This window comes from Sinocyclocheilus rhinocerous, unplaced genomic scaffold (assembly GCF_001515625.1).
Source record: "Sinocyclocheilus rhinocerous isolate Xijiao unplaced genomic scaffold, SAMN03320098_v1.1 scaffold1214, whole genome shotgun sequence".
NCBI lineage: Eukaryota > Metazoa > Chordata > Actinopteri > Cypriniformes > Cyprinidae > Sinocyclocheilus > Sinocyclocheilus rhinocerous.
Window position 1 is genome coordinate 675,265 of NW_015627891.1, and position 25,268 is coordinate 700,532.

At 33.9% G+C, this 25,268-nt stretch overlaps 1 protein-coding gene across 1 annotated transcript in view; it reads right to left on the reverse strand.

Annotated features, from left to right (window-relative positions):
* eys (eyes shut homolog) overlaps positions 1-25,268 on the reverse strand; it is a 213,990-nt gene that overhangs the window by 30,696 nt on the left and 158,026 nt on the right. The window contains exons 35-37 of the mRNA XM_016548212.1: positions 20,776-21,005; positions 10,077-10,244; positions 4,465-4,615 (exon numbers count right to left, since the gene is read on the reverse strand). Of these exons, the coding sequence (XP_016403698.1) occupies positions 4,465-4,615; positions 10,077-10,244; positions 20,776-21,005 (549 nt within the window). The remainder of the gene's footprint in view (positions 1-4,464; positions 4,616-10,076; positions 10,245-20,775; positions 21,006-25,268) is intronic.

Consider the following 25,268-nt stretch of genomic DNA (forward strand, 5'->3'; position numbering starts at 1 on the left):
GTTTATATATATATATATATATATATATATATATATATATAATTTTAGTTTACCAAGTTAAACTAAATAAAATGAAACTAGCTAAAACTAGTTTAGATTTTTTAAATAGTTTTAATTTTATTTCAGTTAACATTTATTTTATTTCAAGTAATAAAATATTTACAATAAGTGTTTATTATTAGTTTATAATAGTAATAACAACAAATATCTATAATAGTTTATTTCATTTCAAGTTTTGTATGGTTTTAGTTTTTGCACATTGAATTTATTTTCATTGCTAATGGTGCTTTGCACCTTTTTACGTTTGTCCTAAAACGTGATCCTAAATGAATACATAATCCATAAGTAAAGGTGCAACGTGACATGTTTCAGTTAACTGAGACAACTGACAAGGTTTTCAATCATTCTTCAACTGCTCAACAGCTGCTATAATTCAGTTGGCCTCATCTATAAACATTGTCATCTCAAGTGTTGAAAGACTTTCGCCAAGTAGCCCATTGACACAGACTTGAGCGTCTCAAACTCCCCGTACTGCTCTCAGGTATATCATCAGGGGCCAATGATTCACATTACTGTCTCCAGTGCCAGATTTTTCAAGTGACCCATTACACGGTGGCAATGGAAAATCTGAGATGATGGGAATCCCCACAAAGCGTTAGATAATCAACAGCATCATTCAACATCAAGTCACACAAAGAAGAAACACACAAACGTACACAAATTATGTGGACACCTGAACACTACATCCAAATTTGACTGTGGAGCATTTTAAAATATATGGAGTTAGCCCTCCTTTTGCAGCTATAACAGCTTCCACTCTTCTGGGAAGGCTTTACACTTGATGTTAGCAACTTGATGTTGCAGGGATTTGCTCCCATTCAGACACAAGAGGTCAGGCAGTCAGCATTCCAATTCATCCCAATGGTGGTTCAGGTCTGGGCTTTATGCAGGGCAGTCAAGTTTTTTCACACCAGGCTAAGTAAATCATTTCTTTATCTACCTCGGGAGACTGTGAAGCTGAAACAAAAAAGATACGAGATTCATGGCTGCTTGATTTTTTTTTTGCACAGACATATCTAGAATAGCCAAACCCTTAAATTATAACAGGATGTCTAAGTACTTTTGATCATGAATGCACACGTACAGCCCCCAAAATCACACCACACACATAAAACCGGCAACACATTTATGTTAATTAAAAAGAAATAATTAAATAACTTGCCACTCAGACTCTCTCCTCTAATGAAAGGTACCACACTCTTTCTAGCTGCATTAAAATTCTGCTTAAGTGCCACTTGGCTGACCTTGATCCAGTACCACGCAACACCTGATCTCATCAGATCTTCACGGCTCTAGCAGACCCAGAGAGATGACCTCAAATTCAAGAGGCAGAATTATTGATATCAACAAAGCCAGGTTTATTCTCTCCATCTGACAATAGGAGATTAGACCCTCATGTCAGTGCACGGGGTCAGGGACAAGGTGCACACTGTATATGGAGATGAAAATAGCAGGATAATTGGCCTTAAAAATGACAACAGGTGAATAAACCACACTCTCTCAGTTGCCTTCAGCATGAGTTGTTGGCACAGCAGGATGCATGTTTATTTGTTTGCAATGATGTCCTTAACTTGCTGTAATCTTAATGCTATTTAAATTACAATACTGCACTCCGTTTAAAAGGTTTTAGCTGCTGGTACACACAGGCCAATTCAAGACAGTCTTCTACTCACTGCTTCAGACACCATGCTGTGTCAATTGTTGCTTTAATTTGTAACTAGAGAGGGATTTCTTTTTATCCTGTTGAACTTGCTGTTTAAGGAGATTTGGTATAAATGCACAATTTTGCTACGTAAGACACTTAAAAAAAAAACTGTTTTCACATTTTGCCTCTAGAACTGACTTGTAAGAATAAAATCAAAGTCTTGTATTTCATTTTCCTTTGTGTCTGTGTTTAGCATCATTCTTCTTTTAATCTTATAAAATTACCTTGGATCTTAAAGGGATAGTTCACAAAAAAAATGAAAATTCTGGTAGTATTTACTCACCATTATGTCATTCCAAACCTGTATGACTTGGAAGGAACAGAAAAGAAGATATTTTGAATAATATTTGAATAATATGTATTTATCTTTTATGCAATAAAGGCCAGCAACATTGGATCCCATAGAATTTCATTTTATGGAAAAAATCTTAAGATATTTTTGTGCTTCACAGAGAAAGTAAGTCATACAGGTTTGGTGACTCACATGACTGTGAGTAAATGATGACAGAACTTTTTTTTTTTGGTGAACTATCCCTGTAATTGTAACTGATGCTCCTGCTCTAGGATATGTCACATCAATGTAATACTTTAATTTCTCATTCTACCTTTTGAATTGCGTATTTCTAAAGGATTTCATGCACAATTTTTTACAGTATCTCACATCATCATTCAAAATCTTATTGCACATGGATGTGCCAATGTCAAAAGAATTACTTATTCAGTTTTCTCTTACTGAGAACAAAGAAAGCAGATATTCAGAAAAGTGCAGATGGCACATCTGACAATATCTCCATTCCATCAGCCAGAGTATTTCCTCAGACGAGTGACAGAAGGAGAGAAACCTTCTCCAAGTCCTAAGAGATGAGACCACTGAGTCAAACAAGACAGCAGGAATATCTAGAGACAACTGATACAGGCTGTCGGATTGTTAATTTAGAAGTACTTGGCATCTATGGAAGAAAAGCTGTTCAAGAAATCCATCAAATATACAAGTGAAATCAGAAACCTAATGGCCGAGGACTGCTATATACATCCGCAAAATAGCCTTACAGCTAAGATGCTCAAAAATATATGCAATAAAATGTTGCTTAACTGCTCTCAGAACACAATTACATCTGGAGAGTTTTCATTAAACTACATGCTTTACATGCATCCAGGGGTGAGCTGAAATGCAATTGAATAAATGCATAAATTAAACGTAGGGTTATAAACATGCCACATGTATTATTATCATACTAATACAAATCTGTAATTTTTTTTTTAGAACAAGTAATTAATTTCAGGTTAAGTCTAAGCAGGGCTGTCAATCAATTAAAAATTAATTGATCCTTGTATTCTATCTGCAATAGTTTTAAACTGCTGGCCTACTGTAGACTTTTGTCTCTGTATTTCAGCATCTTGCGTCTTGCATTTTAAAGATGCTCTTTCAAGTTCATGATTGTTTTTTTAACACAATTTTTTCAAAAAAATTAATTGCACTAACATGTTAAATTGAAAGGCCTAACTATAATATTTTATGATTCACTTGCATCATTTAATACAGTAATAGCAATAGATATGCTAATAGTGAATAAATGCAATTCTATTAACAAGCCTCTTGACATTCAAGCCTTTTGAATTCATATGCAAATGACTTTAGCAATACATTCAAGCATGGTCATATTTACTAAATATATAATGGAAAATGTAATAGTGCGATAGTTTGTGAACTTTAATACATCTCATATTTGAGTGGTTATATATGTTCAGTCCATTATATTAATTATGGAATTATGTACGAGCGGTGACTGGCTCCCTCAAGATAATGTTAATTAGCATTATAGTTATGTGTTGAAAGGAACAATGACTAATATGCAGCAGTAAATTTCGCTGTTGCTGTGTGATTATGGAAATTACAACAAAGAAAAACATTAAATCCAAGCCATATGAAAATGCAGCTTTGATGTGACTCCCACATCATTCACATGTCAAAACGCATGTGATTCAAAGAGCATATACTCAAACAGAAAACCTGGAAAAGAGCTGCTGCTATATCATTTATAAATGATAACACATTAAATATTAAAAAACACCTGTAGCTGTTATTTACTGCAAGATCACATACAATTGGCATATAGGAAACATACATAGAATTGACTTCTGAAAACATCTTTATGACTTCTGAACACATATTTGGATGTTTCTTCAACTATGGCACTTTAATTTCTCCAGAGATTGATTTTTATTAAAACACATTTAAACTTTTTTTTTCTTGTTTTATACAGTAAGGCCAAATGAAAAACTTTTAAAACTTTTTACCATGCCCTCATTATTTAGTTATGCAACTTTAAAAATGAAAATAATCAGATCAAATGGCTCAGAAAAAAATGTGAAAATTCAAAATCACTGTAGGAAATTATACATGAATGTGTGTGTTTATTAAATTCAAACTGTAAGAGTACTACAGATGCTATTAGCTAATAGAATAATTTCTTGACAAAGTGCACTGAAAAAAAAAAAAAAACTCAATCAGTATTTTTGTCTTAAACCTCCATAAAACAAGAAAAACTACTGAAAACAAGAGTTAATATCTTCACAATTCGGCTTCTCAAGCTATTTAATGTAGTTTTCAGAATTTTCACATATTATAAAACCGGACCAAATACTAAGAAAATGATCTTTTGCAGTGTAAAAAATACTGTAAATGAAACAATTCTCACCTCACTATAATTGGCACCAAGCGATTGTTCCTGATATTTTGTGGAGAAGCTGCAGTCAAAACATGAATGCTGCTGCAGCCCAACTTGGCCACTGGTCTTCCATTCTGGAGAAACACATGGAGGAAACGGACTCCAAAATTCTGCTCCCGGGCTGAAAAAGATGAGCAATATTTCACACTGAGTTTATCATAATGAGATTTAGAGATGACCTGTTTTCTCACTATATGTTATTACCCGACTCCTTCAAGCACATTGATTCATTCAGGAACGAAACAAGTGCTTAAGAGTGAGTCAATGAATCACTCACTCAACTGATTTGTTAAAAATGCTTATTCATTCAAGAACAAAACAACTGACTGTTTTTATGATTGGGTCAATGAATCATTCACTCAGGAATTAAATGCTACTATGCTGTTGCTTGCAGACTTCGTTTAATACTATTTTTGCTTGCACAACAAAAAAAACCCCACAAAGAAACTTATAATAATGTGTCTAAAATGTAAGTTCCTAAATATTCCTTTATATTAACTTTATCTGACCATACAGAATCATTTTTTTTTTAAATGAATAATTCATTTCATTGTTTTCTCCTCAATTTCACAACAGCCAACAATAAGTGGTGAGAACAAATCATGAGAATTTCAGGAAATACAAGTATATTGTTTAAGTACATAAGCACATCATGGTTTACAGTGTGCAGCAGCACAAGGTATCACAGCTAAATCAATAACCGCCTATTTTATTCCCACTTGAGCTCCAGTAGTCACACAATAATATTGTGGAGCTTCCTGCTTACTGTGGCATATCTGGCAACAACCCCAGTGATTGCAGATGCACTTGGCACCTACTGCATCAACTACAGTTGTAGTTCTTCATCTTTATGTTAAGGGGATGGTGTGTAAGGAAATGACAAATTACTCCTTATTGTCCCAATGGCCCTGTTACCCTGTACTGGGTCTAACGGTGCGTGCATTCTCTTGTCAGTACCTGTCACCTGTTATATTCACAATTCCTCTTGTCGGCTGATGACTGAAGCCCAGCGGGAGTCTCACATTGTGCTCGCGGGAAGGTTTTGTTTGGAAGAGAGCGAACGGATGAGATGCAGGTGTAACTCTGAGCAGTTTTCTGCATTCTGATGCATGTCCTCTGATCAGCTTCCTTTGATCTCTAGAGTTCTACCTTTTCTTACATTCAGACAAGAGAGCTTCTACTGGGATGCACACCTACACATCTGAGGGTTATGATCCACCAGCGGAAAAACATTTGAACCCAAGAGGCTAATAATTTAATGATAGGCGAAATACAATTTTATTCATTGAAGAATTCATTGATTTGGAATTACATTATAGATCAGATACCAGTGGTGTTTTGCTTCTTTTCTGGTAAGTTTCTTAGAGAGACATACAGTGGGGTTCAAAAGACTGAGACCACACTGTAATATAACAGCATTTAAATCAGGAAATAAACAAGTTTTATGGACGTTTTAAAAAGGTTAGAAATTTTAAAAACAAAGAAAAGTTATGTCAGTTGAAGAGAAAATATTCGTTATTATTTCAGTAATCAAATAAGAAATTGTGACACTGAGTATGCATACTTGAAATGTAATACAGAATTAACAATTTTGTATTAAAATTAGAAATTTGCAAAATACAAACATTTTTACTAGCTGTCTCAGACTTTTGGACCCCAGTGTAAGAATTTAAATTATTTGTATGAAACCGAAAATGAGTTACTTACCACAGATACCTGTATGTTAATCACATTTGAATTTTTTTTTTATTTGATAATTTTTTAAGACAACAGTTAAGTAAAATAAAGAGGAAATATTCTGTATTGTTTATAAATCCCGATTCAAATAATAATTTGTGACACTGAGCATACAAACTTTTTTTTATATTATATTATATTATTATATATTGCAATGCTATTAGAATTTTGTATTAAAATTTGAAAAATAAATATGTTTCTTATCACATTTGAAAATGTAAAAAAAAATGAAGAGACAATATTCTAGGTTACTATTCAAATAATAATTTGTGGCATTGAGCATGCAAACTTTTTTTGTCTAATCTAATCTAATCTAATTAATTAATATAAATATGATACAATTTCATATTCAAATTAGAAAAAAACAAAATATAAGCATTTTTACAAGTTGTCTCAGACTATTGGACCCCACTGTAAGAACTGAAATTATCTGGATAAAATTGACATTGATCAAAAGTCCACTCGCCGCAGAAAAATAAATAAGTTACTAATCACATTCACGCCGGGTTGGGAGAACATTCTAATTAAATCAGTCAGTTCCCCTCCTCTTAAATTGATGAATGTGTCACAAGCCGAACGAGAGAACGAACCCAAATGCTTGCTCCCTGTCTTTTTTTTACATGGCTAATCTATAAAAGGAATTTCACGAGGACTCTGACAGGTTGAGACATGAGATAAACCCTGTCATATTGGCCATGTCAGGTGAGCTGCATATGTACGACTAATCTGACAGGGTGGAAGTAAAATGAATTTTCTAACTTGACTTCAAGAGCAATCTCATTCAAAGATGACAGTCCATCCAGCCCCTCTGCCTTTAGTGCCAACAATTTATAGACATGACTCATCTCCTTATCAGGTTATTTAAATGTCAGGTGATTGCTAAGACCGCTGCTACTGATGTAATATGGACTGCATTTTAGTCATTTGAAATAAGCTTAACATTTTTGAACAATGTCGACTGCAAATATGACAGTAAAACAATGATTGATAAAGCACTTCCCTTTCAAATGGTGACAATATTTCACACCTCTAGTGAGTCATCATGAGCACAATATACAGTATATACAATATACATATATCATCACATGCATTTGCAGAGGGGGTAAAAACTATTGCTGATGACTCATTTTATTCAATTTATAAAGAAAAAGCATTATGCAAACTCTTTTTTTAACCACAAATACTGATCTGTAATATTATATTATATTGCAATTCTATTAGAAGTTCGAATGAAAATGTGAGAAATGCAAAATACAAGCATTTTTACCCGTCTCATACTTGTGGATCAAAATTTCACCCAGCCACAGAATAATTTAATGTTAATGTAAAAAGAAGAGGAGATATTCCAGGGTATTATTCAAATAATAATTTGTGACATTGAGCATGCAAACTTTTTTTTGTCAAATCCAATCTAATAAATATGATAGAATTATAGTATTTATTATATAGTGTGGGTAGGGCCGATCTTGTGGTTCTACTAGTACAACAGATAGTATTATTAGAACCACAAGATGGTCCCCGCCCACAATTAGTTACATCATCCCATACATTTGCATGGGGGAGGGTAAAAAATAGTTCTGTTAACGTTCTGTTAAAAAAATACTGCTTGATTTCTGCTGTTTCTAAATAATGGTCACTCTCGAACTGACAAGCTCTAATCTCATTGACTTACTTTACTTGCTGAAGTAAGGGCGCACAGGACTTTTAATCAAGCCGCCTGGAAACAAATTTGTGTTTACAAGGTACCAGATTAACAATGAGTGCTTTTGGACATATGGTTAATATGTATAGCCAATTATTACGTCAATCAGTTGATTAAAATCCTGAACTCTCAAGTACAACAGAGATTTGTCAGCAAGGCAACGTTTAATAGAACAAAACGGACCGTTTATAATATATTCTTGTTTTCCAATAATGAAACTACTTAAAATTTTAATACATTATAATTAATGTAAATCTAATTCACTCTATTACAGGTAAAAATCCCCAAATACTCATTCATTTGGAGCTCGGGCCAGCCAAGGGACCATATTTGTTTAGGACAAAGTAATTGAAGAGCATCATCCAGCAGGGTTTGCCAATTAGCTAATGGGATCAGCCGTCATAACTTTAAATTCAGCCCACAGCACATATCCTGGTGTGAATGATTTCACCTAGAGACATTTGCTATGTCATTAACATGTCCTGAGAGAGGACTTCATTACTGGATAAAGAGGTACAGTCGACGGTCCGGCATTTTAATTTAGCACTGAGGCTTACAGTTATATTCACAGTGTCATAACTCAGTTTGTGTAATCCGCAGTGAGCGATGCTGGGAAGCCAATTATTCATTAACACACACTGACAGAGTGTTAGTTATTGAGTCAAACTTTCTGCATCATTTGGATGTGATTGCTATTCAGTAGCCACATGCGAACAGCAAATATATCATGAATGTCATGCCAAAATTAATCACTTGTGTCTCAAATCAAATTGACAATATTATGTTTTACATACGCTGTGTGTATTTATATACAGCTGTTCACCCTAATCTTGGAGCAAGCAATGAGCAGGTAGCCATAGAAACATATCATTTATGACGAATATGTCACTGGTTTGAAATTAGCACAGATAATAAAGTCTGTGTGCAAGTTTTCAGCTAGAAATATTTGAAGACCTAATGAGGTTTCCATGGTAAATTGTATTTAAATATAATTCTGGAGCAAAATGAAAAAGGAAAGCCTAAAAAATATGGACACATCTCATCTACAAGAATATAAATGGAAAGAAATGCATTACCCAAACTCTTTTTTAAAATCACAAATACTGATTTGTAAGTGACATAACACTTTGAACATTTAGCTACTGAAAAGCAGTTTTCAAATGGCTTTTCCCTTTAAAATATCCAGCGTTTACATCCATTAGTTATACTTGCTATTGAAATATATACTACCGTTTTCTTTTTTAAAGAAATTAATACGTTTAGTCAGCGAAGATGCATTACACTGTGTCAGTAAAGTGACAGTAAATACATTTATAATGCTACAAAACAATTTCTATTACAAATTAATGCTGGTCTCTTGAACTTTGTGGAAAAAAGATTTCCACAAAAATATTAAGCAGCAGAACTGCTTTTAACATTTATAACAATAATACCAGAATATTAGATACCAGCATATTAGAATGATTTCTGAAGGATCATGTGACACTGAAGACTGGAGTAATGATGCTGAAAATTCAGCTTTGCATCACAGGAATAAATTACATGTTAAAATATATTAAAACAGAAAACAGTCATTTTAAATTATAAAAATATTTGACAATATTTACTGTATTTTTGATCAAATAAATGCAGCCTTGGTAAGAATAAGAGACTTTCAAATACATCCTGACTCCAGATTAAACTTTTCAACAGTAGTGTAGTATATGATGAAATATTTGTGATTTACATGCTCAAAAAAATGATATTTTGTAAGAATACGAAACAATTGAATGGCCATTAAATGAGAAAGGTACTTTTTGCTCCATAATTGTATATTTCCAGCCAATGTAGTCTAGCTGCAGGGGTTAACGGGGCTGGCCAAACCTCGACCCCTTGTTTATACGCAGATGGTATTAGGGGAAGAGGATATTCTCAGACTGCATCTTAATAGACAAAAATTAGTATGCGTCCCTGTGTGCAAGGTGAGTCATCTATATGTTGGATTCTGAGAAGAGAAAGTCAATTTTAAATGTGTACATATCCTAAAAATTCATTTTAGCATATGGATGAGCTCAAAGATACTGTTCCAGACAAGCACTAAAAGCCACAAAACTCCAATTTTGTTTTAAGAGCTGTATTCTCCCAGTGGCTCTCAGATACTCACAGTAGAGAATAGTACCATGAGGTGTCTTGCTCTTCATTGTCAAATACATGGTCCTCTTGTCTTCAGAGGAATGGCTCGTAAAGTGAGTGTCTGACTGAAACAGGGATGTCAGAGACGGCAACTCCAAGAAAGAGGTACCATCAAATCGGGGGAAAAAGACTGTGGTATCTGAAAAAGAAGAGAAAAATAACAATAATTCTGTTGGTAAAAGGTAAAGCTGACAATTCAGTTAAAAATCCAAACTTTGCACCATTTTGTCCTTAATAGTTAGGGATTTTAAATACATGTGGTATGACGAATACATTTTATAGAAGTGCAAATATTTCCAAGTCTACTTATACATATGTCAAAAGTTTGGAATAATTACGTTTTTTTTTTATGTTTTTGAAATAATTTATTTGATCAAATAGAAGTAATAACAGAAATATTGTAAAATAGTAAAACAATGAAAAGAAAACTGTTTTTGATTGGAATACATTTTAAAATAGAATTTATGCTAAGCTGAATTTTCAGAATCATTACTCCAGTCTTCAGTGTCACATGATCCAGAAATCATTCTAATATGCTGATTTGGTCCACAAGAAACATTTTATTATTATCACAATAAAATTATTAAAATTTAAAATTTAAATGATCATCATATATGTTGAAAACTGCTTGGTTTTGCTCCTTAATTTTTTTTTTTGTAAACTCTGATATACTACCATTTAAAGGTTTGAGCTTAAGTATGATTTTATATTAAAAATGCTTTTATTTAGTCAGGACGCATTAAATTGATCAAAAGTGACAGTAAAGATATTTATAATGTTACAAAAGGTTTCTATTTCAAATATATGATGTTCTTTTAAACTATCTATTGATCAAAGATAAATATTAAATTTAAAGATAAATTTTTAAATATAAAGATACATATTTTTTCACAAAACTTAAGCGGCAAAAGCTGTTTTTTACATTGTCAATAATATTTATTATTAATAACTGAGCAGCAATATTCATTGCTAAAATTAAGCACCACATCAGAATATTAGAATGATTTCTGAGGTACTACTTGGCACGGAAACTAAAATAATTGCTCATCACATGAATAAATTACATTTTATAATAAAATAAAAAACATTTATTTTTAAATTGTAATAATATTTCACAATATTACTCTTTTTACTGTATTTTTGATAAAGCAAATGCAACTACATATATAATTAACAAATTGATTTTAGACAAAGTATAGCATTCATATTTTTTAGTCATCTGATTTTTAGTCATCAAATACTAAAATGCATAAGCTATAGTTTATTTGACTAGCAACATTATGACTTTTGATCGTTTACTAGTATAATCTCCAAGCTGAATGCACAGTCAAGAGCAGTAATGTCTGGCAGACTCTGATAAGTAGCCTACACGCAAAGGCAGGAGGATCCTGTCAGGACGTGTTGATCAAAGATAAATATTAAATTTAAAGATACATTTTTAAATATAAAGATACATATTTTTTCACAAAACTTAAGCGGCAAAAGCTGTTTTCTACATTGTCAATAATATTTATTATTAATAACTGAGCAGCAATATTCATTGCTAAAATTAAGCACCACATCAGAATATTAGAATGATTTCTGAGGTACTACTTGGCACGGAAACTAAAATAATTGCTCATCACATGAATAAATTACATTTTATAATAAAATAAAAAACATTTATTTTTAAATTGTAATAATATTTCACAATATTACTATTTTTACTGTATTTTTGATCAAGCAAATGCAACTACATATATAATTAACAAATTGATTTTAGACAAAGTATAGCATTCATATTTTTTAGTCATCTGATTTTTAGTCATCAAATACTAAAATGCATAAGCTACAGTTTATTTGACTTTTGACCGGTTTACTAGAATAACCTCCAAGCTGAAGGCACAGTCAAGAGCAGTAATGTCTGCCAGACTCTGATAAGTAGCCTACACGCAAAGGCAGGAGGATCCTGTCAGGACGTGTTGTGGAGCAATGTTATCTCCCACAGGGTGACAGACTACAGTGAATTTAGGGGAAGAGGAAGGTGGGTGTTGTGTGCTATGGTCAGGACCTCTCTGCAGCAGTAATGATCTGTTAGCTTTTACACAGAAGGCAATGTATGCAGCACGACACTGTCAAGGGATATGTGACAAGACTTCAACATGGCCCGTCCGCCGTGAACGTTTGTCAGGGTGTTGCTAGAACAGCAGTCTATATACCACACATTAAGGCTGATTCAGCAAGAGGCAGGATGCAGTTCTCAGGGAGGCCAGGAAAGGCAATCTAATGTACATGACTTCTGCAATGACATACTAAAACACATCTAACGAAGCAACACAAGGGACCAGTTTTGGTTTTAACACTAGTAGAGATATTTTAAAGCTGAGATTTTTTTAAGCTGTCATTTTGAAGGATAGTTCAACATTCCAGTATTCGAGTAATATGTATAAAACTGAAGAGAAACATACAACTAAGGATAAGAAAGTAAAAACCCTGTTGAAAAAACCAGCATATGCTGTTTTGAAGCATGGCTGCTGGTTTGAGCTGGTTTAAGCTGGTCCTGATGCTTTTTAACAGGGAAAACCCCTGATCTTACGATTTCTAACAAATCCTCAGAAAACAAGAAAAAAATCAAATCAGTAAATTCTGTAATTTCTTCTTTTGTTTGTACATTTTTACTCTATTTTTCCTTCACAACACTATTTTACATATTATTAAAATGTGTATCATATACACATTCATCGTTTTATATTTTTAAAACTATTTTATTTATTAAAACATGACAAACTGACATGGTATTTTTTGTCTTATTTATTAACAGAATAAAAATAATTTGTGATTAATCTTATTTATGACCAATCTTTTGAAAGCAGAATGAAACTGTAAAAATGTCAGATTCAGTAAATGTATTTATTCAGTATAAAAATATTAATATTTATATATTTACTACATACAATTATTGAATTAGAAATTTTCACAACTAATTTTTCCATTTACAAAACTATTTCATTTACAAATGAAAACATTTCATAATCATACAATACTTCCATGTATAAAGATTTGACATAGGACTGCTAAAAATAAAAACATTATAAATGTGTGTAAAATATTATCTGGAAGGTTCACACTACTGTACATTGTAATGTTGTATCAATATCAATATTAATATTCCCCAGACCCCAGTTTGAAAATCCCTGTTCTATCATTTTTTAAGGATTTACAGCTCATAGACATATTAAATCAGATTATTTTTCTTTGCTCCCTACGGTCTGGTCTGGTTGTCGTTGCAGATGCAGAGCTTCAGATAATGATTAGCATGATAAAGCGTTTGGGTCTAACATTGTGTCTAGCTGCTTGTTACAGATGCTGGTTAGGCAGAGGCTTGACTGCAAACCATCCATCCTGAAAATAACGACAGTGAGAGACAGAATATCCTCCCAAACATCCTATGAAAAATGAATGAGTCTTTGATGACCCTTGGATCTGCATTTATGTGACACTGTGCTGCTTTTGTTGTTAAACCACAGAGACTCTGTTTCAAAAAACTTGCTTAAATATGAGTAATGATTAAATGCACTGTATCTATACGACACTGTAGCAATACTGTAGCAGAATTAGCCATTTTCACTACAGAAATGTGTCTATAATCAGATTTTCAGGACGGACGATAAATCTGTTTAGTAGAACCAGAAGAATCCGTCACACTTGTGTACTAGGATTAATCTCGCCTGTTGCCCTAGAGAATATTACTGTTCCGCTCCTCGCATCAAGCACCAACAGTGACAATAATTGTTGTGCCAAGTGGCAAACTCTAATTTGACTCAGACTAAAGGAAGAGAGACTCTACTGTCAAATCCCTAGGCTTGTTATAATAATTCTCATCGAAAAACTTTGTCAGCAAGTAAACAGCCCTCAGACTCCATCCTCTCCGGCACCCAGAAGGGCCGCCGACACCGAACAGAGTTGAGGCTCAGAAAGCGGCCAAGCAAATCAAGCGATTCCCAGCGCTCCACGCAGATTGGACTGCAGTCAGACCGAAGGAGCCTTTCAAAAGGCTTCCCGATTCCTCTAACTCAGCAGAAAATAGTGCACACTCTCAGGGCTGCTGTTTAAGGGGGAGATTTACGAGGCTGATGAACCGTGAGATAAGCACAGATACTGTCTTGATGGATAGACGAAGGGAAAGAAAAGCAAACGACCGGCTGAAAGAGGTGACTGTGCCTTTTTCTTGGGCATTATAGACAACCTCAATGCAGCAAACAGTAGATACTATGCTCTCAATGGTGACAAAGACTAACTGATTTACAATGTTTACCATGATTTACAATTTTTTTTTAAAGTTTTAAATAAAACAAAGATTACTGTAGTATGTTTTACAAGAACATATTATTTCAGTCTTTCTACTTAAAAAAATTCACGTTCTTGACACTGTCGCCCTTAATATTCAGTAATATTACTGATTTGATGGCACTGACACTATCAGATGGGAACAAAACTTGAACTGGAATAAATCTAATAATGACACTATTGTAAAGCTGCTTTATAGATGAATCGAATTTGTTCATAATTGACAAATTCTGCAACGTCGACACTGTTTTTGACCTGAACTGAATCAGCACTGAATGACTCAAGCCGAATAACTTGAACTGAATCAACTGAATCAACTGATTGAACTGAATCAACACTGAACTGACCTGAATAATGACACTATTGCCTTCTGTAGAGCTGCTTTATAGCCTAATCGAATTTATTCAATTGACGAATCTTGCAACACTGACACTTACTGACCTGAACTGAATCAACACTGAACTGACTGGAGCTGCATAATGAAACCACTGTCTTCTGTAAAGCTGCTTATAGCTGAATTGAACTTGTTTCATAATTGAACTTTACACAGTTATTGAACCAAACTGAATCAACACTGAACGGACTGGAGCTGAATAATGACACTATTGTCTTATTTGGATTTGCCACATATTTGATAAAGCTTGATTGATTCTGTTACTTTGCTATTTAATACTGTGAAGCTGCTTTGAAACAATGTCGTTTGTAAGAATTATATAAATAAAGGTGACTTGTTCAATTCAATTTACAAGCAATTTCTAAATGTAAATTGTTTCAACCCCCCCCCCAAGTGTACACGCATGTCGTGCGGTCATTGAAAAAAGAAGAAAAAAAAAAAAATCTGCACAACTTTACTTGTGAGCTCAGAGGAATTATTTAATACAGTGTCTGCTTGATTATGTGATATTTCCCATGAGGGAACTACAAATGAGTCAGCCCTGAATATAGCAACCTCCTTGCTTTGCATAGTGCCCAGAGGGACAAATAACATTTCAGTGGATTACTTAATTATCTGCAAATTAGCACTTTGAGAACAAATGGCGGAGGTGCCGAGAAAAGGGCATAAGAGCGCAGAAGTGCTGAGTGAGTTATTGAGAGAGGTCACCGGTTGCCTTCCTGCTTTTTATAGGACTGTAGGCTCATCATGGACAGTTAGTTTCATCAATAAATGCCTTAAAAAAAGAAGCAGTCACTGCAAAAAGCCTGATCAAGAAACAGGTAAATGGATAAAGTGACAGACAGCTGTAAATTCTCTCCGAAACCCAGAGTGCACCATATGCACAGCGCAGAGCTCTTTTCTCCTTTAGGGACTCGTATGTCAAGATTATGCCCCAAAATAAGTCAGAAAGCAAGCTGAGCAGTTTTATACGGAGGACACCATCTTGTATATATACTAATGCCCTGACACGAAACCCTGTCTGTATTATTACTCTTGAGGTGTAAGGCACATGTGCATCCGTAGCTCCCAAAGGAGGGCACAATCTGACCAAGCTGTGAAAAATGCTGAGAGGCAAATAAAGTCATTTCATCTTGATGACAACTTGTCATTAGGAACATTGCTGACACCACATTTTTTTGACTATTCAAATTTCACTTGTATATGTGTTGGTATTGTATTTTGCTCCCCATATTTTTTGGAATATAATGTAGGGCTGAGTGTACAGCATTTGCATAAAATGGTAAAAAGTTATAGTAGGTAGGGTTCAGTTTGTTAACATTATGCATTAGGTATCAAGTTCTTTTAATTTATTTAAACATTTTTTAATCTAGGTTAATGTTAATTTATACTGTTGTTCATTGTAAATGATATTTGTTCATAATATACTGTACAGTGCCATTCAAAATTTGGGGTCAGTATGATTTAAAAAAAATAAATTAATACCTTTATTCATCAATGATGCATCACATTAATCAAAAGTGACAGCAAAGACATTTATAATGTTACAAAATATTTCTTTCAAATAAATGGTGTTCTTTCCAGCTTAAATTAATAAAAAAATCCTGAAAAAAAACATACATACATACATTAAAAAAAAAAAAAAAAAAAAAAAAAAAAAAAAAAAAAAAAAAAAAAAAAAAAAAAAAAAAAAAAAAAAAAAAAAAAAAAAAAAAAAAAAAAAAAAAAAAAAAAAAAAAAAAAAAAAAAAAAAAAAAAAAAAAAAAAAAAAAAAAAAAAAAAAAAAAAAAAAAAAAAAAAAAAAAAAAAAAAAAAAAAAAAAAAAAAAAAAAAAAAAAAAAAACTGTTTTTATCAAGGATTTCTGAAGAACCATGACACTGAAGACTGGAATAATGGCTGCTGAAAATTAAGCTTTGTCATCACAGGAATAAACCATGTTTTAAAGTATATTAAAATATAAAAAAAGTTAAATTATAAAATTTCACAATAATTACATTTTATGCTTTTTGAGCATAAGAGCCTTATTTTAAAACATTACAAAATCTTACTGGCCCCAAATTTTTGAGCAATATAATTACGGACTCTCCACAACCTGAGACGATAATAATTTAGCTAGATGCTTTTGCAATGGGAAAACATTACAAAAAAGCTCCTCACCTACCCAGCACCGATTTCCAATACGAACAGCAAAGAAACACTGCAGTTGATTTAACACACTCACTTCACTCTCAAGTTGCAAAAATCCCACCAGGGAGACATAACAGAGAAAAAAAAATCACATAAAAAATCCACCATAAAAACTCTTGTGGGCCCTTTGCAATTAATGTACAGTAGAAAGAGAATTTAATTGCAAACCTCACAGGAGTCAAGATGGTCTAAGACATGGAAATGCATCTTTAATTTTGTGGTCACTAAACACGGCCTCGCTCAAAATTCATTATTTCAAGTTATTTTAAATTCATTTTGATTCAGAAAGAAAGTAAAAAGTGGTACTGAATGAGCAGACGAGTTGTTTCTTTCTACTTCAAAACTTCATGTTTAATTCAATGTGTTAGTTACTGTTTCCAAACTGGTATATCATCTCTGAGGCCAGTTGTCCTCTTATTTGTCATGTGACATTGAAGAGATTGAGTGTGACCCTATCGCTCCCCTTCCATCATGAAGTCACAGACACCCTCTCATCTTTCTCACCCCTTCACCCTCAGGATGTTTGCCGCTGTTTTGCTGTGACATGTTTGCTGATACTAGCTGGTAAACGAACAGAGTAATTATGAGAAGGCTAAATTATAGTGACAAGGTCAGTTTATCTATATAGAATTTTAGAGATCATGAAAAATATTTCCCCCAATTTTTTCCTCTAAGAACTTTAAGAAAATGCTGTCTTATGTTTGATTTCTATGAAGGTTATATTAACAGAATAATCAGTGAACAATAGTCAAGACAAGTTGTTCATAGACAACAGATGACATAAAAGTGATCATTTAGGCATTTCATTTCGAAAATGCAACTAATTGCCGCTGAATTTTTTTTCTTCTACCCTAGTCATGCTTCTAATCATGCCTTATATTATTATTTAACCGCACTATTACGGATGGCATGCTTATAATATCCTTTAAGTTTCTCTTACTCTTATTCACTATGAAGCCTGTTGTTGCAGTGTTTGTTGTTTGTTTGTTTTCCAAGTTCTTTATCTGTCTTTCCTACTTTGAATGACCATTTGATACCTATATAAGGCTGACATGGTCAAAAGTAAAAAAAAAAAAGAAAAGCAAAACAATACTGCTTTGAAACTAAAAGCTCTGCTGTGCATGCATGGGAAAATAAAAAAAATAACAAAAAGGAGAAAAAGGAGAAAGCAGATTCTTTCAACTACTGTCAAATGTACGTAGGAACCAGCATTCACAATAAAGACGAAAGAATAATACATTTTTTGAAATATTAAATTAATGTGTTTTATTATAAAATTTTACAAAATTGTTATAATAATATTTTATAATATTATAATTAGCAAATAATAAAAAACTAAAAAAAAAACTGTAAAAATGTAAAAATTCAACAGATTATGGCATTTTTTTGATTTAGTTTTCATTTCAATTGTTGGATATAACTGAGAAGGTCAAGACCTCTAATGTAGGATATACTTTTACAACTTTGTAAACCATTTAATGAGTGAAAAAATAGCTATTTTTCATCCTAGCCCACTTTTATGTTAGCTAATAGTTCTCAATAAAATTTCTGTGCCTCTAAAGCTTTTTTCCATAATCAGTATAGTAAACAAATGTGAAAATACTGACAGCTTCATCTGAAAAGGTCTTTTTTTTTCTCATACAGGAACTGAACTGATCTGTTCACAAACACATCAATCAATGTCTGGCAGTGCACAAAAACAGAAACACAAGAGACGAATAAATGATTTTTTATTAATTTGAAGCCAGGTGTTGTTGCAGTGTTTGTTGTTTGTTTGTTTTCCAAGTTCTTTATCTGTCTTTCCTACTTTGAATGACCATTTGATACCTATATAAGGCTGACATGGTCAAAAGTAAAAAAAAAAAAGAAAAGCAAAACAATACAGCTTTGAAACTAAAAGCTCTGCTGTGCACGCCTGGGAAAATAAAAAAAATAACAAAAAGGAGAAAAAGGAGAAAGCAGATTCTTTCAACTACTGTCAAATGTACGTAGGAACCAGCATTCACAATAAAGACGACGACCTACGAGGAAGGACTGGAAAACTGCTTTCCATCAGAATTTGAATTTATGACTGGTCCCCTTGTTTTATGGAAAAACATTTTCATCAGTTATTCCAAAAGCAGTTGCACTGAATGCAATATGGTGTTAATGTTACTATACCTTTCAATGAAATAAATATTAATAAAAGAAAAGATGTCTTCAGACATGTGCTTGCTTGTATAATATGGTCATCTCTATACATATGATTAGATTTAAAGTGCAACTTTCTATGCAGAGAGTGCAAAACAGAGCCTAAAAAAAGCAAAATAGAAGCTCCTAAAAACGTAGCAGTTTTTCTTCATTTTCAACAAATGGTCAGTAACAGGAGGTGCTTAACCTTTATAAAATGTTGAAACTACATTTTTTATGATATGATATATTAATTATATATATACGTTTTCATATATGTAATTTTCTATATATATTATTATAAAATTTTACAAAATTGTTATAATAATATTTTATAATATTATAATTAGCAAATAATAAAAAACTAAAAAAAAAACTGTAAAAATGTAAAAATTCAACAGATTATGGCATTTTTTTGATTTAGTTTTCATTTCAATTGTTGGATATAACTGAGAAGGTCAAGACCTCTAATGTAGGATATACTTTTACAACTTTGTAAACCATTTAATGAGTGAAAAAATAGCTATTTTTCATCCTAGCCCACTTTTATGTTAGCTAATAGTTCTCAATAAAATTTCTGTGCCTCTAAAGCTTTTTTCCATAATCAGTATAGTAAACAAATGTGAAAATACTGACAGCTTCATCTGAAAAGGTCTTTTTTTTTCTCATACAGGAACTGAACTGATCTGTTCACAAACACATCAATCAATGTCTGGCAGTGCACAAAAACAGAAACACAAGAGACGAATAAATGATTTTTTATTAATTTGAAGCCAGGTATCTCACCGCCAGAGCATCTGAATGTTACATCAATAGAGACACATGAACTTGTAGCTCAGCAAATTAGCTTTTTACCTGAGCATTGGCTTATTGATACAGGGCAAAACATGGTGAGTCAGCAGGAGCTGGAGCAAAATACAATAAAAAAGCACATTACAATAAATACTCGACTGGTGGTGACAAGGTGGTGATTTTGATAAAAGGAACGTCCATTGTCAGTTCAGAGTTGAGTAAATTGTTATAGTGTGAAATAATCTGCCATATTCTGCAGTTCAATACAGTACATTGAGTGTCAGTCAATATCAAATTGGGTTCACTGTGTAAAGGCTTTCCACTCACCAGAATTTAATATCATTCATGTCTTATCCTGGCATGAGGCAGAGGAAGTAAAATGAATCTGGAGAACACAGGTGACAGGGTGACCATCTCATTTGTAGTAGGACTCAAGAGGTGAGCAGATAGAGGGGTTTCTGACATTACAACTTGCTTACATGAACCTTACTTTAATCACATCACAAATTATTTAAAGTGATCCCTGGTCCAACAACAGGACCTTTGCGAAAATGTGCCGTGCATCTGCCTCCAACACCGCTTCTGTAGCCAAAACATTTGGTGGGAGATCACTGCCTGCTTTAGCAGGTGAGGTACTATAGTATCTATCATTACAATATCAACCGAAATGTCGTTTTAAAGCTCCACACCAAATTAGACTGTTCATTAGAGTTAAATTAAGGGATGTAGGCTAATTTAGTAGTTCAGTATTTCAGTAGGGAGGATTTCCGCTGTGACGTGGAGGGGAACTAGAGGTCTCACCTTTTTCACACAGGCGTCCTGTGAAGTGCAGAGGACAGTCACAAAAGAAAGACGAGGCTCCGCTGGGCAGTGAGATGGGCCGACAGGATCCGCCGTTGAGACAGAGCCCCTGTGGGCAGACAGGTGAAGGCTGGGTGGGTGGGATACGCCTGTCAGGAGGGGTTTCCACTGTGATGAACTGAGGAGGGGAATCTGTGGAGTTTGCTGGTGGGTCGTGATGCCATGGAGACCTACAGTAAAACATGCAAGCAAATGAAAAGGCGAGGATTAAAAACTGAACTACCATAGGGGCATATTTACTAATCAGCAGGCCCGGACTGGCCATCGGGAGCACCGGGCGAATTCCCGGTGGCCTGGCGGCTGATTTGGCCCGTTGCCCTTTTTTTTTAGTTATTATTATTATTATTATTATTATTAATATTTAATATGTTTGCTTTCTCAATGTACCAAAGTGATAATTTCAGATTTTGTTATATGATAATAAATCAATAATAAATCATAAATCGGTTAGTATTGACTGGCAGCGCTGCGCTATACGAACCGGCTCATGTCTGTTCCGCGCTTCAAACGATGGTTTCGAACAGAGTCGATGCGCTGGACTCGATGAAGGAGAGGAAGCGGCCAGAAGAAGCAGCGAAATGTAGCAAAAATGCCTGTTCAGGGCTTCAGGTGCAGGTCAGTTTCATCTGTAAATACGCTAAAGAGTTTTGTCTTTATTAACCTGAGTATTAAACTGCTATCAGGGCACCCTATTTTTAACATAATTCAGAATACTGTTCTAAAGGACATCATTATCGATTGGAAAGTTACATTAATAAATTTAGCAGACAGACATTCTCATGGATTTATTGTATAGGAAGGGAGGGAGCTTGAGCAGACAGCAACACAAAAATATCACAGCCTAATAATGCAATAGTGTGTTCAGTATTAGGATTTTTCCAAAAAAGACATTGTACTGATTTGGACTTTTAGGCACTTTAGAAAATTGGATATATTTGTATGAAATATAGGTTTGTTAAATCTCGGGTATTTAAGTCATTTTAAGATAAATAACATTCTGTGATAACAAATTGCAATGAGGTGGTCGTTTTGCAACAAGGTGGACACAGTTCTGTTCATTCAAGTAGACCTGCTGGTCAAGAAGTGACAGGTACAATAAAAAAACGAGCGCACCTTATTTTTAACAACCAAAAAGTTTTGTTGTCTGTTGCGGAAGAACAGACGTTCCTCTCGTTGATAGCAGAGGAGCGGATCCAGCGAGAGCCTGATGGGGCGACGCGGAATGAAAAAGTTTTTTTAGGAGTCGTGGTAGTAGAGGCGGCGCAACTATAACGACATGTGAATAATCCCGCTCATTCTAAAGCGGTACTGAACTGCAGTGGAAACGCAAACCGTGCCGAACCGTGCCGTGCCGTACTGAGCCGTACCGAGCCGAGTCGTACCACGCAGTGGAAAAGCGCCAAACATGTCACTGGAGCAGTACCCTTAAAAAGGATGTCTTTTTGCCTTTAAAAATTTTTTTGTTATGTTTACGAATTACTATAAGGTACTAATATGTACCTATTAGGGGTAAAAAAGGTACAAAGATGTTCTTTTAAGGGTACTGCTCCAGTGACAAGCTGTTGTGCCCTAAAAGGTACCATTTTGGCCTCTTTTTTTCAGTGTGGCCTGGATGATTGTGAGATTTCCCGGCCTGAAATTGCATCCCAGTCCAGCCCTGCTAATCAGTAATCACTTATAATTATTTCAGAGCACAAAAACATGTGTTTAATTCACTAACCACAAGCAATCCAGTTTAACCAGGCAAATTATTCACAATTACGCACTTATTCATGAAACTCAGTGATATCTGAGCCTAATCACATCAATTTACTGTAAAAATGCAAGTGGTAAATGAAATGTCATTTAAAAGAGATGTTTGTGGTTTGTGTGGCATTCATAATTTAATTGAGAATGCCTTTTAAACTCCAAATCAATTCCTGAATTTAATTTGAGGTAGCACAGAGGATACAAAATTAAAATGAATTTGAAATGTAAAGAAATTTACCTAACTGTAATTTTTAACTAGAAAGGTTTTGTCAAGATAAAACTTGTTGACGGACTGCCGGACAGACATTTGTGTTTCTCATTGTGTTTTTCTTGTGTTTGTGTTAACACTCAGAAATGACCCACAAGATCAGGAATTGCATTTACCTGATTTGCATAATTCCTTTAATGAATGGGGCACTAAAACAATGCAGACTGCACATGCAAATAAGCAGTGCTACCAGTGGGTGACATTCATTCTTAGTGAATCCCCCCTAGTGTTTTTATAAGAGGGGCAAAGGATATATACAGCAACCTTGTTCACAATCCTTAATCTTATAATTACACACAACACAGACAAGCTCTATTTGTAAAATTAAAACCATACTCACATGCATTTTAAAAATCTATATTAATTATCCTGTTCAACACAAAATAGATGTGCATCAGTATGGACATAATGACCTAAATCTAAAGAAAGTCGTGCCCATTGAGTAAAAATCAATTCAGAAATCTGAGATGTAATTTGACTATATGCTGTCATTTTATGGGAAAGAGCAGGTCCAACATTCTGCTAAACATCTCGTTTTGTGTCAGACGGATGAAAGAATGGCTATGGGTTCAGAACAACATGAGTGTGAGTAAATCATGACAATGTGAAATTTATGTCAGCATCATCACAATGAGTCCTAAAAAATATATTGGCCAGTTTCTCTGACTCGGCTTAACCCATGATTTATGACTGGACAAGCACACTTTATCATGTTAAACTACCCTAATTATCATAACTAAACAAATAAGGCATGATAGAGTAAGAAGCTTTCAAAACACACAGTTATGCCTACATATCAATCACTTCTCCAATTAGTAACCACTAAATAAGCTTACAGAACAACTATATATCATTCAAATGGCCCTGATTAATGTTTCCTTTCAAGTCATGTGAGACTATACCATGTAAGATGCCACAAATTGTCTTATTCATTTGGAAACCCCATCTCTCCAGTCCACTGCAATTCCAGATAGATGACAGAACAGAAAAATAATAAAGTAAGATAATATAGAGAGAGGGGAAATCTACCTCATTTAAATATTAACTAGTCTGTATGGTTCCCAATTTCAGGTTCTGTTCAAGACTCATTTCCTGTTGCTTTGTAAAACAGGGTTTTTACAGAAATAGCCAAAAAGCCAAAATGAGTGCTTGCATTTTCTTTGGAACAAGAACACATGATGGGTGAAGCCAAACACTTAAACATCTCCAGAATCTCACTCTTGATGAGCAATTTGCACACAGCATGAACGTACAGCACCTGTGCACTCAAGTGACGTGCTAAATTATAGATTTTGTCTTTGAGAGACAGCTGACAAGAGTGGCAAATAGCACATCCAAGAGCCATGAGGCAAGAAGGAAAAATACCACTTATGGCAGCAACATTGTGGAGTGAAAATGTAGCTTTGCTTTTATTTTTTTAAAGAAGTATTTAACTACACTGTAGGCTATTAGGAAAAAAGAAAACCTACATAGCAGCTACTTCAAGGGGCAAAATCTTAAAATATATATTTTCAAATTCAGAACTAAAAGATTATGTAATTTATTATTCAATCATAGCAGTATTTATACGGCTCAATAACAATGAGGCTTTTTGAATGAATGAATGAATCTTAATGGCATTAAACAGAAAAATTCACATTTTATTTATTTTTAAATGGTCCTAAAAAATCTAGAATGTACTGTAACAGTTGAAAACAGTGATGAACTGCAAAGTTTAATATTGCTCTATAAAACCTGAAAACATAAACTTACCTGGATTGGACTTAAGATAATTCAAATATCTGAGGTACCAATTAAGACATTTATAATTTTTTAAAAGAAAATCTAAATTCATTAAAAGAACATTAAAGACAACTTTACATTATAGACAAACATTAATGGCAAGGTTACATTTCATTACAAACACAAACACTTATCTTAAAGGGGTCATATGATGTTGCTAAAAATAACATTATTTTGTGTATTTGGTGTAATGAAATGTGTTTATGTGGTTTAAGGTTCAAAAAACACATTATTTTCCACATACTGTACATTATTGTTTCTCCTCTATGCCCCGTCTTTCTGAAACGTGTCGATTTGTACAAAGCTCAGCGGTCTGAAAAGTGAGGTGTGGTCTGATTGGCCAGCTATCCAGTGCGTTGTGATTCGCCTAATACCTCAAGCATGTGACGGAAATGTTACGCCCCTTACCATACTGTGATGCCTTGTCCCGGCCGGAGGGACGAAACAAAAACATTAAAACCCATTATAAACGAGGAATTTGTTGCATCCAGTGGGGACATAATTACTGATTATAATGACTTATACTGTCTTTTTACGCGTTGCATTGCATCGCGCCGCGTAAACATAAAACCATGTCTGCATTTGTGATCGGAGAAACAACAAACAACAAGCCTACTCTACACTGCTCAAAACT